Source organism: Vespa crabro, chromosome 3, assembly GCF_910589235.1.
Source record: "Vespa crabro chromosome 3, iyVesCrab1.2, whole genome shotgun sequence".
In the NCBI taxonomy this organism is placed as follows: Eukaryota; Metazoa; Arthropoda; class Insecta; order Hymenoptera; family Vespidae; genus Vespa; species Vespa crabro.
The window spans coordinates 4,680,293-4,694,128 of NC_060957.1; the positions used below are offsets into that span (position 1 = coordinate 4,680,293).

Below are 13,836 nucleotides of genomic sequence, written 5' to 3' on the forward strand. Positions count from 1 at the left end.
GCCAATCCGATTGCAAGTTATCTTTTACGCAGCCCTCGACTGATTATATTTACGAGCCAATGATTTTTGCACTGCTCGGAAACCCCTACAAGAACGTTCGGATTTCAGAGGGGTTAAAAGAGGACGAGCATAAGGGTCTTCCCCTTCTTTTTACAATTTCAGATTCCGTACCATCTCTCTCTCTCTCTCTCTCTCTCTCTCTCTCTCTCTCTCTCTCTCCCTCTCTCTCTCTCTCTCTTTCTCTCTCTCTCTCTCTCTCGTCTCCTCTCTCTCTCTGTTTCCCTCTTTTTGTATTGATATTCTCGCAAGTATAAGCATACTTTTTTTTTGATATTCCATCATCCCACTCTGTCGAGTATCAACAACAAAGAAAGGGAAAAAGAAAATAAGATACTTATCTCTCTTTCTCTCATTCTCTTTTTCTCTTTCCCTCTTTCTCTATAATAATATATAAATATTAGACATGTATTTAGATAATGAAATAAGTTACAATTTAACACATTTCTGCTTTTCCACTATCTTATATTTATTATATTATATATATATATGAAATATTATATATATATATGAATGGTATCTTCTTCTATATTTTATGTACAATATACATCTTCAGGTATATAGTAATACTTTATAAAAAAAGAATGTTCTAGATGGCTCACTCAGGTAAATGATAGCGAAATGAGGAGGGAAAAAAATTATCGATCTCCTTTGAAAAAAGATCTCTCGAAGATAGCGATTATATGAAGCAGATAGGTAAGGGGAGTAGAGAACGGAATTTTTGAAGATAGGAAGAAGAAAAGAAGGTTGGACGGCTCCCGATACACAATACAAAATACGGAACCTGATATGTACGTGTGTTGGTAAGTATCGCTTTCTGAGCTTTGGGATAATCCGCTTAGGCTAGTCTACGGCTCTGTCAACGCGTCGTCATCATGTTTGAACGTATTGTTAACGTGTTTTGTGAGAAAACAGCATTTTCGTCGCTCGAGGTGACGACAAGAAGAGAACTTAACTTATCTTCGTCATAACAGATACGAAGAGGAAGAGCCGGTTTCTTTTTCACGTAGGAGGATTTCAATGATCGGCCTAATACCTCTCTCGGATCTCATATTGATTTGAGATTCCTTAATTGTTCGTTCGTCGAAATATTTCAAAGAGCGAAATAGTTCGTTTGTCGAAATATTTTATCGTCACCAAGTACTGGTATATACCTGTGCATATTTTTGTTTCCGTTTTGACGGTTCGTTAACAACGATGATGATGATATCATGGTTGTCTCATTTTACAGTAAGAGAAAGAGAGAGAGAAAGAGAGAGAGAAAGAGAGAGAGAAATAAATAGAGAAAGGAAGGGTTACCGTAACCACCCTGAAAAGGACCCATATAATCTCATGAATACATAATCCAGATGCAAACAGCCGCCACGCGCACATCGTTTTAAACGGTCACGATATTTCACGGATTATAAGAATGCAACATGAAAGGATGTTTGCACTTTGCTTCCACAGTATGCATGTATTTATATATAACACTGGTAAGGATCGATATTTTGCGTTATGTTTACAAAGTATATGCTCTGGAAGATCGTAAATTGTAAATATTAAAAATTGTGACAAATACAAAATAAAAGTGAGATTTCAAATCTACAAAAGCGCTCACATCTAAGGTAGCGTAGATTTGAATTATGAGAAAGAACTCGATCGTTGATGCAAATAGAGATAAATCTAATCCCTCGACCTTTTTTTTTACTGGGCAAAGTAAATTTCGATAAGGATACTTTTGTGATAAAAAGTAGACGTTGATCGATGAGTATATAAATCGGATTGTTCTCTCTTAGGATAAAAAATAGAAAAAAAAATTGCTTTTCATTTTGTCGTATGTATCAGCATTTCGCCAACGTGTACATTATTTTAAGAGACACATAATAAGGATGAAAACAAATTTTTTCATTAATAAAAATTTCAATCGGGAGGATGAAGGAAATATAGAAAATTTCTTAATTTCTTTATAAAGAAAGTTATTATTTTTGCTGTAATCACACGAGGACTCACATTTTCGTTTATTCCATTTCTATAGCAATTATTCGCTTCTTTTTTATGGAAAACTTTCAACCGAAGGAAGTACGATCAAAATCGAGATTGCACAACATGCAGGAGCACTTTAAAATAATTACTTTACCATTTCACAAATGCATACATGCAAACACATACACACACGTATAAGCACGCTCTAATCATTCTCTCTCTTTCTTCCCATTTTCCTTTAATTCTTTTTTTATTTCTTTTTTCCGACTTATAAAAATATATTGGACGGAAGCCGCAACATGATTCTTTATACTTTTTAAAAAAAGAATAAAGTCGTTGTTAGGTACAGCGGTCAATATCTGAGCGAGGGTCTCTGTCCTCTCGTCGAAGATCATCCGTAAATAAAAGAAATGAACTCGTGTGAAACTTGGGCAAAAAAGACAAAAAATGAAGAAGGAAGATATAGACCTACGCTGATATTGCACAATATGATTATTTACACGATATATATATATCGATTTTTCACACCTCGCTTCTTATGTACAAAAGAGGACAGAATCTTTCTCATTATTGTTAAGATTAATATTGAAGGAAACACATCTTGTTTCCTTTTCTTGCAACAATATTAGAGTTCCATCGTTTTCATATAAATAAGGTTATATAAATTACTAATATAATTACAAAGATTTTAGAGATATCTATAATTAGAACCTTTTATTAGTAAATGAGCGTAAATAGCTCTTGCAAAAATACAATTTTTATTAAACTAACTAAGAAAGTTGTTACTCTTTTAATATTCGTTATGACTTTCTCTCTTTCTTTTTTCTTTTCTTCTTGTTAATCATCATTTATTATAGTGAATTCGCCAATGAAGTCATGCAGTATCGCATTTCTTTATCATGAATGAATAACTTACTGCATTCTTCATTCAGTCAAAACTGGCAAGAAACCAAGGACACAAAGTGTCGAGAGTAAGTGTAAAACTATTAATCGCTCTTTCATACAGACATTCTCTTCCATTTTTTAATAAAACATATTCAAGTACGCAAAATAGAAGCAGCATTATTCGATTTTTTTGTCACTTTGTTTCGTGTTAATTGTTTACAATACTTTTACGTATAATCTTGATCGTTAATTACACGATCAATATAATTCAGTCAATTTTGTTAACAGATATCTCCCATGATTCTCAATACTGTATTCATCACGACACTGGAAGAAATCGAGGACCAAAGGCAAAGACGTAAAATCCAAGTACCTAGTATTTTAAATTCAGCAAGATGTAATTACAAGAAGCAGGCACTTCAAGAACATGATTGTCTATCTCCTTGGCCCTTCGCCACCTCGAAAAATGATCGATGATGATGTTATTCAATAGAGTTCATGTACGTCTTAGACGCTGCCGTTTTCGTCACTCGAGACTCCTGATGAGGACACTTAGTTCGCGGAAGGAAGCTCCTAGTTTACCCGGAGCTGATTGTTTTTTCAAAATAATGCCACGTATCGTAGACAATTTCTCGTAACAAGAGAGGCACTTTTGATATCTATAAAAATAAGGTATAATATGTTAATATATGAGAAAAAAAATGTTTTTAAATATATCTCGGTAGAAAAAAGTACAAGTTACTAACCGTTCTTCTCGCGAAACATCGACGCCTATCGTGTGAAGAGGTGCTTCTACGTTTGACTTTATCACTGAAGCAAAATTACGTAAAATAAGTCTCAATGCCGATAAACCTACGGTTATGTACCTGAAAGAAAATGTTCCTTTTAATATCGTTATAAGATTTATCTCTTTTATGAGTGACTTAACGAAGCATTATCAAAAATGATACGGTCTAAAAAAAATTCGAAGATGTGGGAGCGAGAGAACACAAGAGCGAGAAAGTCGCGTTACGGCTACTAAGGTGTTACAAAATAAGTTATTGGACCATAACGATTCCAATAAATAACGAAAGTTACCAAAGACTCGCCCGAGCGATTCGACGCGCTTCCTGTTGGCCGACGATAAAAGGGTTCGAGCAAACTGCCGTTTGAATCGGCGAGACGAATCATAAGCAAGGCCATAAATACAGGACGCAACGAAACGATTATTTCTAACGTTTAACTTCACGGACTTTAAAAAATCAAACGCTGTTCGTTGAATTTTTCAACAAAACTAATTTTAGCATACCTTATTTATTATGTTTATAACATCATTCAATTTCACCATTTTATCTTTATTTTGTTCTTTTCTTCCTCAAGCGTCTATTTACGATCGGTTTGTCATTAATATATTAGAATTATATATCTTTTAAATACATATATATTTCCTTTCTTTTTCTTACAAAAAAAGAATGTAGATAGCAAGCGAAAAAACGCAAGGAGAGATTGAATGAAAAACTAGGAAATTATAGGAGAGGATAAGTTGACCCTATGACACACATATCCAGAGAGGTTCAGATTTTCATCCTCCTATTTTTTCTCGCAGGATTTACAAGAAACGAACCGAAAACCGTATCGAAAAAACCGTGAAAATTAACAAGTATTTATAAACAAATTGTCATGTCTAATATTATTAAAATATGTACATATACAATTTTAATTTTTTTAATTCTCTCTCTTCCTCCCTCCCTCCCTCCCTGATTTAATGTTGACCACACTATATAATCAAGAATATTACCGAATTGAGATTCAGTAATTCAAATAAAAACGAAATTTTAGAACGTAACAAGATAGATGATTTTTATGTGTTACTTTATTTCATTTCCAAAAGAGACGCTTTCTTTAGGATTTGAAAAAAGGATTGATAATCAAAGGGATACAAGATAGTTATTGTAGTTTATCGAGGGAAAAAGCACGTTGATTGACAAACTAAAATCTATCAACATATGCACGCACGCTTAGCACTTCAAATTTCAATTCAACGAACAATGCGATTCACAACGCGAGGATTGAAACTCGAATTTACATCTGCCAGTATCTCTCATTGTCTTGGCTAATTTGGCATACCCTCCTCTTTCTTACTGCACGCTTCGATCCGATTTCCCTACCTCGTTGAATTAGCCATTCCCATAGAAAGTGATGACAGTATACGTAAGTTCTATTGGTTCTAACATAAGTACAGATTCTTGTGACATATATATATATATATATATATATATATATATATATATATATATATATATATATATGTGTGTATATATATGTACATATATATATACATATATATATACATATATATATATATTATATATATATATTATATATATATAATATATATATATAATATTATATATAATATATATATATATTATTATTATTATATATATATATATTATTTAGTTTCAGGTTTGAGTGCATGGATTTATTCACAATGGAGTTCAGATTTTTTGGTTACGTAAAAAATCAATGTTCTTTCTATGATATACGATAATGTAAAAATATTTAATTCCAAAGATTATTTTGAAAAATGAACTAATTTCTAATAGTACTCACATTTCGTATTTACTTTGAACAAGTTCAGCGATAGGTCCAAGAAGTAAATTACACAGGTCCAAATTCCAGATAGTTCTGTAAATAAAAGATCATATGCGTGAAAGAAAATTAATAGAAGTAATAATGTGTTTGAATGTTCTTTATACAAATAATATTACTTACGGTTTTAACGTTAATATTCCCAAGAGATCAACAATAATCGCAAGATCATTCATTGCCACCGCGGAATCTATCGCTGACTGTAATTTTAAATAGTTTTACATTTTATTATATATTATGTTTTTAATTATCATTTGTAATATATGCCAATAAAAAATACCTTAAGATCTTTATTATGCCAAAGCGAATAAACAATTTGTAAAGAACGATGTCTACTCGTGAGTACTGCCATCATTGGTTCGTGTCCGCGCATCATACTATTTAATACTTCTGCTTCTGACATCTCTGCAAGTACTCCCATTTGAGAATACGCTAATCCAGTAGATCCTGCATAACTACTTTTCTGCAAAACATCAATACATTAAATAAAAAACATTCTTTATAATTATATTAATGAGGTATGAAAAATAAAAGATATAAAACTTACAGGTAAAAAAGTTTCAACGTCTAGACCAAAAGGCTTATCAGCACTCATTGGAACAAATTCTTCTTTTTCAATTTCATCAACCGGTGATTTCAGCTGAGTAACTGTATCCACTTTAGGCGTTGGAAGTACTTGTAGTTTATTGTTCTTCTTCGATGTTGACGTTCCCGTGGTCACTGTATTTCGTGCCGACATCGAAGCAGAATTAGCGAAATTTCTATTTAATGACATTGATCTTGATTGCGCCGTGTTTGGTCTATTTAGTGCAGGATCGGAGGGACTATGTCTTATATTATTAATTCTGCAAAATGTAATATTATATAAAATATAAATATACATGCTAAGATCACTAAAACGATTTTTTTTTTCGTTTTACATCAAAGACGTGCAAATGTCAGAGAAAAAGATGACCCTCCCACTATCGTTATTCAATTATCTCCACTCAAGTATGCTTACTTCAGCATTTTCAACTGTTATAATTCAGATGAGCAATATACATACAAACTCTTCATTTGTAGATGAAACAATAATATTGTGCATAATAATGTAACACAATGACAAACATTGAAGAATGTTGGTATATAAAAGCAAAAATTTGCCAATATAAGGAGAAACAAAAGGAAGAGTGGAAATAAGGGTCAATTGCCTTCGTTAGCAGACTTTGCACATCTTTGTTTTATATATAAAGATGTGTACTTACTGTACAGGATAATCACTTTCATAGCCTTGCTCACTCTCTCTACAACTGTTTTGGCGCTTTAAGTAATGCTTAGGAGAATCTGGGCTGGGCACTCTATTTTTTAGCTTTCCATCATCCATAACAGGAATGACAGCTGCCATTGGTGCCACTCTTGGTGTTAATGTCGAGTTTGACCTTTGTGGTCCCAAAGGCTGTGATGGTATTGTTTCATTAGCTTGCACAGCTCTTTTTCCAGGAAAAGGAGTAATGTTTTGTTTAAGTGGTGGTATAGAAGCTAAATTTTTTGAAGATCTGTTTAGCATATTATTTGCTTGTAAATTTGCTCGAATTTGACTCGTTGTAGTAATTACATTCCTTTGTGTTGGTGGTGATGATCTTATTGGTTGAACACGAACTGCAGCAGGTTTTGTTAGTGATAATGTTGTAACAGTTGGTGATGGAGACAATGATGGTGGTATAGATGACATTTCACTTGATTCTACTGTACTTATGTTTGATATAGACGTACATAGGTTTTGTAGTACCTGTGGCTGCGAAGGATCTGAAATAGAAATTTTTCAATCAATATTATAGTATTATTTTTTATCATTTGTAGCATTATTTTTCTTTATAATATTTGTGTAATAGTGTTTTTGTAATACAAAATTAGGAAAATGTAAATCAAATGTGAGTTAAAATAACAAAGACAAGTAGGAAGTTTTTTACAAACTCACCTACATCTTGAGGCTCTTGGAAAGCCTCAGGTTCTGGTGGAGGTGTACGAGACACTGAAACATATCATGCAAAGCATGCCCATTCACAAACGACATTCCACATTGTCTAAGTTATATATATGAAAAATGAGGCTGATAAGTGATTAAAGATAAACTGACAGAATCTACTAGGTAAAATCGTATAATGGACTAGCAAAAAATGTAAAAAGAAAATCATTTACGAGCTCTATTAGGTTGAAAGATGTCTCGATATTCAGAAACATTAGGTATATCTGCATATGTCGCTTCATCTTCTGGATCTGTGCCAGACTTGTCCGCCTCCTCTATAGTTCGTACATCTAACCTATAAGTTTATGATACATTCAAACTTTTTTCTAAAGTGATATATAATGCAGGCACCATTAAATTATAATTACGTATGTTTCTTTAATTCTGGTGGCCGATCTCTAGAAAAGCTTTTCCTTAGTGAATTTCCATGATTAAACGGAGACAACGACACTCCTCCTAATGGTGCAATTTTTTTTAAATCACAGACATAAAGGATAACATTTGTAGTATGGCAACTTGCACCTATCTAAAATAAGCAATTGTTCTATTGTTATATATTTATCACATTATAAGAATAATATAATTTATAAATGTTTTGTTACCAATTGATTTTGAGCTACAGCTATGTCCTGTACTTTGCCCCAGCCAGTTGGAACTGTATCTAAAGTTCTACCTGGCTCCCAACCATAGACCTTTAAAACATCATGACTACCAGCAAAAAGACATTCTCCTCCTTGACTGAAGTATAGGCACCTAGAGAAAACGTTTATACAAAATATATGAAATATATTCATAATTTTAATTAATTACTTACAATTAAAATTTATTTTACTTACCTTATTCCTGAAGAATGATTTTGCTCTGTGGAAGATACAAGTTGAAATGATTCCAAATCCCAAAAGTGAACTGTTCTGTCTGCGCTTCCACTGGCTAATAAAAATTCATGTGGATGAAATTCTACAGTTACTGCTGGTCCCCTATGTTCTGAAAATTCTCTAAGTTGTCTTCCTGCTCTTAAATCCCATAACTACTAGAAAAATTATTTTGTGATATAATGTGTATAAAATTATATTTTTATTAAGAAAGATCATTAAAATTCACCTTCACCATGCCTTCTTCTCCTGCACTAGCAATCCATTGTCCATCAGGACTAAATTTTAAACTATTCACTGCCAGATTATGTCCCTTGTAAGTAAAAATGCAACCTTTTCTTCTTATATCCCATAATTTTATCGCTGTATCCAAACTTCCAGATGCCAATAGTTCCCCATAAGGGTGGAAGTCCATACATTTTATTCCTGCTTTATGTCCTGTTAAAGTACGAGCTAATTTAGCATGTTCCAGATCCCAAATTTTTAATGCCCCTGTCTGCGAACCAGCACATACTAAATCTTCGGTTTGGCCAAATTTTACACATTCTATTGAGGTTGTATGGCCACTCAGGCTCTATAAAAAAAAAAAAAGAAAAATATGATTATTTTATAACATAAAACATAAATAAAATGGCTATTACAAATATATAAAAAATAAATAATAATATTTTTTTGAAATACCATAATACAATTTGGCTTTCCAACTGCCCATAAATTGACTTTTTTGTCATCGCCACCAGTAACCAAAACACGACCAGATTTATGTCCCAATGCCAAACAATTGACATTTGACGAATGGGCAATAAAATCCTCTGTAAAAAAAATGATATTTATTATTTTAAAAGGAACACAAGAACATTGATAATTTAAAACATTGTATGGTATGTTCATAGAACAGCACAAAGGCTATGACTATAATTAGAGAACACTGTATATAGATATGTAGGTTTAAACTTACTATCCTTTAATAAACATTTATTATTTACTTTAAATTTAATCGACAATTTGGAGTATCTAAGATCCTCATTCTATATCATTTCTATTTAAAAAAAGGAGACACAAATAAAAACAATCATTGTAAAGAATACTTACGGAGTTTCCAAGATCTCTTCGTGGACGAAGCCATATTCCGGGACCAACAAGATTGCGTTGTACACGACTTATTTGGGAGGAACAACAGTCTGAGATTTTAGATCGTAGAAGTACGATATCTTTTTGCTCGAATTTAAATATAACATTTTTACTTGTTATATCTTTGTCTCCGAGTAAAACATTCGTCAACTTGATGACATCTCCTACTTTAGGCCGGCTCTAATATTACTGTTCCCATCAATTTTAACTCTTTTTGGAAACTTGGTTTCACTTATTCGTTGTATCTCATTTCTTGAATCTCTGACTGTGTCCGTGAGTAGCGATGCGAAGTGACGTTGAAAAATATCGAATTACTTCAGAATCGAATTTATGCTGCGATCGATTATGCTAAACATCGTCGAATGACACTTTTGCTTCTAAGAACTTAGACAAGTGCGGTTTCTTCATTCGAAAACAAAGTAATTATAAATGATGAAATAGAAAATCTTGAAATCGTAATAATACGATAAATCACATGTAATTGCTGTTATTATAATATAATTGTACTTGTTTTGTGGCAATCGATATCAAGATACGATATCGATTGTTGAAAGGACCAACGGCAACTGCACTATATATAATAATTAGATATATATGAAAAATGGAAATGCGCATGTGTATGTATACCATGCGACACTCGGAAGATTGCGCAAAACGCACTTACACCACAATGTTAGAATGAATAAACAATGAGATTGTAACTACTTTGTGTGGATTAGGTGTGTATTAGCATCTACGTTATGATCATAAAAAGTTATTAATTTAAATAATTATATCGTGATTATAGACGAACTAATAATTAAGACGAAGTTTTAATAAATAATTATAATCAGGAACATGTTTACTTTATCTAATATACATTTTAATAAAATAGTTATAAATGTGCGAAAATTTTCTTCTTATAAGATATACGAACGAAGTTATACAACTTATGTACAAGGTCAATCACCAGAACCTCGTATACGAGAATACTTTTATTATATTGATCATCAAGGCATGGTATGATGCACTACTTTTTCTAGTTTTATCAAATTTATTATTATTGACTCATTGACTTATTACTTACAGCTGTTCTTGGATGATGTTCGTATAAAAAATTTTACATCCTGTTTTAAAGGTATATTTGTACATATGTTACAACTATGCAAAAAAAATTGAAAATTTGCGTGATGAGTCAAATGTACTTCTATTTACAGATGGCAAACAAAAAATATTATTTCAGACAAAAAGTTTTTGGCTTTCTTCTTCAAACGACTCAAAATAAATAACACTAGACGATATACACAAGAATTTCCATATATCTCTCTATGTGGTTCGGAAAGGAATTTTGTAAAATGTGATGATCTCCCTATAGTGTTCACAAAAATTATTCAAAAAAAAAATCTAGAAATTAACAAAATGGAGGATTGGTTTGGTTATTCGCATGCTGAAGAGTTTTTAATGGTAAATGATACAAATTCGGTATGTGTGCATTCACATCTGAGCATAACAGTTATATGATTGATATTTATAGGTACCATTTGAACCAAAAAAATTATTTATGGACTCTAATTCAGGCAGAGTATATCATCCTGCGCCTGAAAAAGTAGGAGGGATTGGTCTGGTAAGATCTAAGATTGCTATTGAATTGAGTATTTTTTTCTGTTTTGAAAATGGTGAAGAACAAGGTCCAACTCATTTTCAATGGAAAAATAACAAACATGTAATTGATAACGAGTGGTATAAAAACAGTATGAAATATAAAGATTGCTACTAAAAATTATATACTAGAAGTTTTTATTAAAAAGGGGATAAAAATTTGACCGTTTTCTTAATATGTATACACATGTATATTTATATTTATGAACATAATAAATTTTTTAAATACCTAAATATCAGATTACATTAAAACAAATTTGCAATATTAAATATTCTTGCAGTAGAATCATCTGATGTCGTTAGTACAATTTGTCCTTCTCTGAAAATGTGTATAGATTAAATCGATTTATTTTTTTATTAATTATTATTACTTACTCTGCTATTTGTAAGTCAAGAATATCCTCAGAATGTCCTGTAAGTAGTCGTAAACATTGCCCACTTCTTGCATCAAAGCATCTGAGAATACCATCAAGTCCACCAGAAAAAAGGAATGATGTAGTACTTTTCCACAGAACTTTACTTATACCACTTTCTTGTTCTATTTTATGTCGAAGTATCTATACATTTTTTAAAGACATATAGATCTCTTATATAAAATCAAAAAAGTATTTATTTTTAAATGAAATATACAACCCACCTGTTTTGAAATATCCCAAATAAAAATTTCTCCATTTAAACTACCTGTTGCAGCTACTTGAAATCCTGGATCTTTACAAAAAGCTACTGTTTCTATCCAATTACTATCAGAATCTTTCATGTCAGTTTCTTGTTCACTATTAAGATCTTGTAATATGGATATGATCTAGAGAAATTATAAAGACATTTATCTTATTAACAGCAAATTTTTTAATTATTTAATATAATTATACCAAGTAATTGGTTTTTTCAATTACCTTTCCTGTATGTGATGTACTAAGAATAGTTTTTCCATCTACTGCTGCAGATAATATTAAATTATTATCTAAGTAACAGTCAAGTCCTGTTATGGTTGCAGTATGACCTATATTTGAAGGAATACTTGATAACATGGTATTTGTTTTTAAGTCAAATACACGAATTGTGCCATCTTCATATCCAACTGCAAGCCGTTTACCTGTTGATACATATATATGTAAGTATATATATATAGATACAAAATTTCAAACATTTGTTACCATCAGGTAAAATTACTCCTGCTTCTGCTCTATATCCATAACTTTGTAAAACTTTGCAATCCCCATCAGGTACTTTCCACATAAAAACTTCACCATCTACAGACCCTGCGATTAAAACATTAGCTGCCATGTGCCATTTCATCCACTATAAAAAAAATAATGCAAGTCCTTATATTTTAACATAAACTTATTACATAAAAACGTTAATGTAAAAGTATATTTACAGTAGCATCTCCCATATTATAATTCCAGACAGAAGATTTGTTGCTTAATTTCCACAATTGTATTACACCACTCATATCACCAGTTGCCAAATAAGTTTCATCAAAATTAAATTCAGCAAATATAATACTATCTTTATGACCTGTGCAATTTAGGATTATTTCTCCAGATGTTGTATCCCAAACATAGGCCTTATCTTCTTCTCCTCCAGTCACAGCAAACTTTCCAGCTTTACTTAAAGAACCGCAAAAGACAGAACCTGATGTTATAATAAATTTAAGTCTCTTATACTACAAGCTCATGGAATTACAAAATCATAACATCTACTAACCAAATTTGTGTCCAGTAAATACGAAAGATGCATCTCCTTTTTCTAGATCTGTCTTCATTGCTTCTTCATCATTAAGTGTATCAGAATCTATCACTTCGATTACATCTTCATTGTATATCAAATCCTCTTCATCTATTTGGCTTACCGCATCAGGAGATGGTGAAACTGTGTCTCGTTTCATTATGTTTTAAAAAAGTATTTATCAATGTAAAAAAATCACAACACGCTTTTTTGGAAGAAAGGTTTTTTTAGAAGTAGTGGAATCTGTATTTGTAATAAAAAACACAAATGATAGAACTACTAAACACTGCAAATAAATTTAATGTGATATAACAAATTTAATCGTTGACGTTTAAATAAGTCAACTTATCATGCTTGTTTTTAAATATCGAGGTTAAAAACTCACTATTCTATATATTATATAATAGTATATGTGTGTGTATATATATAGATTCATGTGTCATTTAGTTGATATTCTAAATTGCTTGTGTTGTTATCTGATGTATGCAGATCGAAAAAATTGCGATATTGTTATCAGAGCTATCTGGCGACAGATCGGGAATTTATTTATCATCACAGAACAAATAAACTTTTATTCGTCGATAAGTTGGATCATCTTTAATAAAAAATCAATGAAAATTAAAATTTTTTTTAAGTTGAATAAATGTTTTAATCTTTTTAATTAATATATATGCGTAATTTATCTTCCAAATGTATAGAAGATAAAAATCATTATTAAAATCACAAGAAGTAATTGTACGTACATAAGAAATGAAATCTCATATAATCTTAAAAAGAATTTATATGATCACTTTATTTTTATAACCTAACAACTATTCCCTCTCAATAATTCGATTTTATTGCTCGAAGATTATCAATGAATGAACTAACGACTAAAATGCGTCAATTGTTCAACTTGTTTCATCATCCTTCTGACGTTCCTCT

General features: G+C 31.4%; 3 protein-coding genes across 8 annotated transcripts; 1 reads left to right on the forward strand and 2 right to left on the reverse strand.

The window, feature by feature from the left end:
* Window positions 1-1,998: 1,998 nt before the first annotated feature.
* On the reverse strand, window positions 1,999-9,908 carry LOC124422428 (katanin p80 WD40 repeat-containing subunit B1). 3 transcript variants are annotated; one of them, XM_046958828.1, is made up of 15 exons: window positions 9,508-9,892; window positions 9,097-9,227; window positions 8,645-8,989; window positions 8,380-8,570; window positions 8,146-8,296; window positions 7,912-8,069; window positions 7,717-7,838; window positions 7,496-7,549; window positions 6,783-7,323; window positions 6,086-6,383; window positions 5,819-6,001; window positions 5,662-5,738; window positions 5,500-5,574; window positions 3,654-3,773; window positions 1,999-3,566 (listed from the first exon to the last, which is right to left on the reverse strand). In XM_046958828.1, exons 1-15 carry the CDS (start codon window positions 9,539-9,541, stop codon window positions 3,434-3,436), a joined length of 2,613 nt encoding a protein of 870 aa, XP_046814784.1. In that variant the 5' UTR covers window positions 9,542-9,892; the 3' UTR covers window positions 1,999-3,433. The 3 variants fall into 3 exon arrangements, with proteins under 3 accessions (XP_046814784.1, XP_046814785.1, XP_046814786.1); XM_046958829.1 differs by lacking the exon at window positions 7,496-7,549; XM_046958830.1 differs by lacking the exons at window positions 1,999-3,566; window positions 3,654-3,773 and adding an exon at window positions 4,742-5,113 and having other exon boundaries at window positions 9,508-9,908.
* Window positions 9,909-10,101: 193 nt separating this feature from the next.
* LOC124422432 (UPF0598 protein CG30010) lies at window positions 10,102-11,308 on the forward strand. 3 transcript variants are annotated; one of them, XM_046958838.1, is made up of 5 exons: window positions 10,113-10,265; window positions 10,453-10,545; window positions 10,615-10,663; window positions 10,769-10,989; window positions 11,060-11,308. In XM_046958838.1, the coding sequence occupies exons 2-5, from the start codon at window positions 10,543-10,545 to the stop codon at window positions 11,300-11,302; spliced, it is 516 nt and encodes a 171-aa protein (XP_046814794.1). In that variant the 5' UTR covers window positions 10,113-10,265; window positions 10,453-10,542; the 3' UTR covers window positions 11,303-11,308. The 3 variants fall into 3 exon arrangements, 2 of the variants coding, with proteins under 2 accessions (XP_046814794.1, XP_046814793.1); XM_046958837.1 differs by having other exon boundaries at window positions 10,144-10,265; window positions 10,334-10,545; XR_006941867.1 differs by lacking the exon at window positions 11,060-11,308 and having other exon boundaries at window positions 10,102-10,265; window positions 10,743-10,911.
* A 48-nt stretch (window positions 11,309-11,356) lies between these two features.
* Window positions 11,357-13,795, reverse strand: LOC124422429 (angio-associated migratory cell protein). Of its 2 annotated transcripts, XM_046958831.1 has the most exons (9): window positions 13,656-13,795; window positions 13,298-13,507; window positions 12,892-13,155; window positions 12,563-12,819; window positions 12,339-12,483; window positions 12,078-12,277; window positions 11,822-11,986; window positions 11,560-11,741; window positions 11,357-11,503 (listed from the first exon to the last, which is right to left on the reverse strand). In XM_046958831.1, exons 3-9 carry the CDS (start codon window positions 13,070-13,072, stop codon window positions 11,431-11,433), a joined length of 1,203 nt encoding a protein of 400 aa, XP_046814787.1. In that variant the 5' UTR covers window positions 13,073-13,155; window positions 13,298-13,507; window positions 13,656-13,795; the 3' UTR covers window positions 11,357-11,430. The 2 variants fall into 2 exon arrangements, with proteins under 2 accessions (XP_046814787.1, XP_046814788.1); XM_046958832.1 differs by lacking the exon at window positions 13,656-13,795 and having other exon boundaries at window positions 13,298-13,513.
* Between the last annotated feature and the right edge of the window lie 41 nt (window positions 13,796-13,836).

Bases quoted from the DNA above. Each gene is read 5' to 3' on its own strand.
- LOC124422428 (XM_046958828.1), bottom strand. From the start codon at position 9,541: ATGGCTTCGTCCACGAAGAGATCTTGGAAACTCC. The intron at 7,550-7,716 runs GTAAATGATTTT...GATATGTTTCAG, and splicing joins CTTTCAACCTAATAGAGCTC to TGTCTCGTACACCTCCACCA. The intron at 6,384-6,782 runs GTAAGTACACAT...TACATTTTGCAG, and splicing joins GAAAGTGATTATCCTGTACA to AATTAATAATATAAGACATA.
- LOC124422432 (XM_046958837.1), top strand. From the start codon at position 10,384: ATGTTTACTTTATCTAATATACATTTTAATAAAATAGTTATAAATGTG. The intron at 10,546-10,614 runs GTATGATGCACT...TATTACTTACAG, and splicing joins ATATTGATCATCAAGGCATG to CTGTTCTTGGATGATGTTCG. The intron at 10,990-11,059 runs GTAAATGATACA...TGATATTTATAG, and splicing joins ATGCTGAAGAGTTTTTAATG to GTACCATTTGAACCAAAAAA.
- LOC124422429 (XM_046958831.1), bottom strand. From the start codon at position 13,072: ATGAAACGAGACACAGTTTCACCATCTCCTGATGCGGTAAGCCAAATA. The intron at 12,484-12,562 runs GTAAATATACTT...TTTTTTTTATAG, and splicing joins ATAATATGGGAGATGCTACT to TGGATGAAATGGCACATGGC. The intron at 11,504-11,559 runs GTAAGTAATAAT...ACACATTTTCAG, and splicing joins CTTGACTTACAAATAGCAGA to AGAAGGACAAATTGTACTAA.